Source organism: Wasmannia auropunctata, unplaced genomic scaffold (assembly GCF_000956235.1).
Source record: "Wasmannia auropunctata unplaced genomic scaffold, wasmannia.A_1.0 LD313930.1, whole genome shotgun sequence".
Taxonomy (NCBI): Eukaryota; Metazoa; Arthropoda; class Insecta; order Hymenoptera; family Formicidae; genus Wasmannia; species Wasmannia auropunctata.
In genome coordinates this window covers 1-3,989 of record NW_012048960.1, presented here as the reverse complement: position 1 = coordinate 3,989, position 3,989 = coordinate 1, and the positions used below count along the sequence as shown (strand labels likewise).

General features: G+C 28.4%; 1 protein-coding gene across 1 annotated transcript; it reads left to right on the top strand.

The window, feature by feature from the left end:
* Positions 1-2,569: 2,569 nt before the first annotated feature.
* Positions 2,570-3,539, top strand: LOC105460895 (trypsin, alkaline C-like). Its single transcript, XM_011707382.1, has one exon. The coding sequence runs from the start codon at positions 3,135-3,137 to the stop codon at positions 3,489-3,491; it is 357 nt and encodes a 118-aa protein (XP_011705684.1). The 5' UTR covers positions 2,570-3,134; the 3' UTR covers positions 3,492-3,539.
* Positions 3,540-3,989: the final 450 nt, after the last annotated feature.

Genomic DNA, 3,989 nt, shown 5'->3' with positions numbered 1-3,989 from the left:
CAAAATTGCTGCTGAGAACCCGCTTAAATTTATTCGTCGCGCTTACTTTTTCTTTGTACTAAAAGAAATCTCCTTCTGCGAAAAGAAAATTAATTTATCTTAGTGCAAACGTAATGGTGTCTGATTAATAAATAAAATAAGTGCTGATAAAATTTTGAATTATCTTTTCCACGTCCAAACTTTATTCCTTTTCACTCGGTCAAATGCGCTCTCGAACATAATGAAAAAAATCACATTTCTTGCAATATCTCGAAATTATGTATTCCAATAACTCATTAATATTGTTTTACCTAAAAGTGTTTTCTCTACGACTAAGAATTTCAAATATTTTTTTTAACGGTTAACAAAAATTTCAAGCATTTTCCAATGACTCATTAGCCCTAAGAATTTTTATCTTATCTCTATTTTTTCGGATAAATAGAGGACCCTCCGACTGCAGCAGCAATTTGTCGAGTCCCTTACAAGTAAGCACTTGCATGTAAGTCGTGTAACAATACGCGAGTAAGTTGTAAAAAGAATTATTGTTGAATAAAGTTATTTTTATACAATAATAATTCTCGCGAGTTTTACAAGACGTTCTCTTTTCGTTAATGGCACTTTGCTGTCGCGTCGCTGACTTATCAAATCTCGATCATATCGTAAAAAAGAGAATATCTTAGATTGTGTAATATTATAAACAGATTTTTTAGTCTATACATAACATCAAACTGTCATGAAGAATTAAGCGCATTATCATAAGGCACGGTATTGTCTCACGCCAAAGTGTAATGGGCGAGACCGCTCCATGTATCTATACGCGAGCCGACGAGTTGCAAGATTGCATGGAAGATTTCGAATTCTTAATAACGGTTGAATAGGTAAAGCTACTCGATCAAATTCGAGTAGCCTTAATCAATAACTTGGGTTAGAATACCTTGGGTTAGAGTACATCATAAAAGTGTTTTTATTTTTTCTCTACGTGATTTTTTCTACGTAATATAAAATTATAATGTAAAGTTCGAAATTGTGGTTATTTTATGTTAAGAAACGTCGTCGTGTTGTTGTCTCCCAGAGCTGCGGAGTGGGGAAGGGGGTGTACTGTGGCAAATGTTTGATGTGAAAGTGTGCTAGCGATGATATTTCAGAAGATAACAGTTTTTTCTTCGATACATATATGATACTGATGACGATCGTGTTCAGGTTTGAAGCATACATGCAAAGTGTACTGTACAAGTGTACAATGTGAAAGACAGAAATACAAAGTTGTTTTTTTCTCCTGTCATAATAATTTATGAATTCATATCTAATTTTAATTCTATAATATAATACGTTAATCTCTAAAATTGATTTAAAATTACTTTTTATGTTCAAAGTTTTTTCTTTTTCATTTTAAATGTATAATATAATATTAACATTTATTATTCATCATATTGCACTATTATTTCAACAATAATCTATTAAAATTAATTTATGTTGTTATAACCTACTTTAAGAAAATTTAAGACAAAAATTTACGAAGAATTTACGATTGATACACAGCGGTACATGGAGAAAAAATTTTTACTAGAACTTACTTTAAAAATCATAATATTTATGGAATAACATAATTTCAACGAATTTTGCGATTTATTAATATCTACGACAATAAAATGTAAAATATGGTTTGAATAAAAATTTTATTAAAATATATAATAAAATTTTAATATAATTTTAAAACATGTAAAGCAATTTATAATTGCTTATTATTTTAATTAATAATACTAGAATAAATGCTAAGTAGTAATAAACATATACAATATATTATATTATAAAAACTAATACACACCAACATCCATATTAACTTCTATAGACCTTTATTGTACTATGTTTGTTTTAATATTTTATATAATTTTTACAATGCAGCTTGATATTTTTAATCTGACTTACTAATTAGTAGCTCAAGATAATTTTGCCATGCAATACGCTAATTTATTGATTATATCCGATTACATGTTATTTTCGTTATTTAAATTTTTTTTGAAAAAGTATTTAAATATTTAAACATTTTGCTTTAAAGTTTCGTTGGCGCAACGTTGAAGCATTACGAAAATTATACAAGTAACATCTGGAATACCAACAACCGACCAAAGGTGAGAAATATTAGTAATATTTGAAAGAATTTGTAAAAAGATAATAATAAAAAGATTAATTATTTTTAAGTTAAAAAAAGAATCTTAATTTTTTTGTGCTTTTTGTGTGTTTCAAATTTGAATATTTAAATAATCAAAAATCCTAATTTTTGCCGCGTTGCTTGAACAATGGTCAATAAAAAATAAGTATGTATTTTTGTAAAAACACGTATTCCTTTAACTGTAAAAAAATAAAAAATAATGTAAATATGTTAGTGTCTTTTATGCTATATCTTTATTACAATATGTATTTGCAAGCAGTTTTCCGAAATTTTTAAATTTATGCATCTCTCAGAATAGTTGTCAAGAGCTTTAATAATCTCATTAACTGGCATAGTTATACGAATATCGGTACAATTAACACAGATAGAGGAAATTTGCAGGAACAGCGTGCAGAACAATCATGGGACTGAAAAGTGCGATGATATTTTTAATCAGTTTAATTGTATGTCAATACGTTCAAAGTAATCACCTTACGTTCAATCGCATATCTGAAAACTCCAGAAACAATCTAGATTATTCAAATAGCCCGAAACTTAACCGGACTAATTATGGTGAGTAAAAAAAAAACAAAAATCATATATATATATTTCCAATTTTTGGGTTGATTTTATTAATATGTATGATGTTACGAATATTTGCTGCAAGTTTACTTACGTCAAATAAAGATTTTTTCTTTAATGCAATCTAAATATAAGTGTTGTGTTGAAGGGTAAATTTCTTTTTTGTATTTATATTAATGTCATTTCTTAGCAAAAAACGAAACAAACTTTCCATTCAACCCAATAACAGCATCGTAATTTGCACAATTTAATGATTATAATAATAGAATACTTAAATAATTTATATTTAAAAAATAGATCATTTTACGCGCGGGCGCGTGCATGACTTTCGCATACAATTGACAACATTTTTACCGAAGTTTTTATGAAGACGATGATTGTCTTGTTATTTTCGTTACATTTTTTCTGAACGACAGATAAACAAATGAACTCAATTGGCATAACAGGCGGAAATTACGCGAGGATCGGACAGTTTCCATTTATGGCAGTAATAAGTCAATTTTTGGGCAACATGTTATTCAGGCAATGTGATGGAACGATCATAAATAGCAGATGGGTTCTCACAGCCGGTAATTGTATAATCCACGGTCCACGACCATTTTTTGTAGCGTTCGGCATAATCGACAGTCCTAATAAAGGATACGATTTCCTTCCAAGCCCCGGTGTATCAATGATTACAACCCAAGCATTTGTACACCCGAACTACAGAGAGCTGTTAGACGACGATATTGGCTTACTTCAAATGCCGGCTAATATTCCCTTTTCCAGTAAGTATATTTAAATTATTTCTTTTCCCTTCTTCTTTTACGTCATCTATTTACACATTGGTATTATTTAATTATTCTATATGGCAAATACGCGGAAAGTAAATTACAATTTAAATAATAAATGTAAAAAAGAAACTCGATAATAAAAAATCGTATTGCATATGGTTTTTTTTATAATAGTACATAAGGGGTGTTCCCAGTATCAGACACCTAAGGTTTTCTCAAAATTAAAAGAAATCGAAAATGAGAATCAGTAATGTATTAGAACATAGTTAATTAAGTGTAGAAACAATATTAGTAAGAAAAGTATATAAATAAATGTTTAAGTGTTAAAATAAAAATAAAATTTCATGGAAAACTGCACATCTTAAAAAGTATTTCCGGAAAATATTATATTCAGTACCGGACATGTAACAAAATAATATATATATCTGTATCAACAATATACAAACGTGTGAAACAATACATCAACACAAAAATAACAATTTTTTAGTAAATTATAAAAGATTACT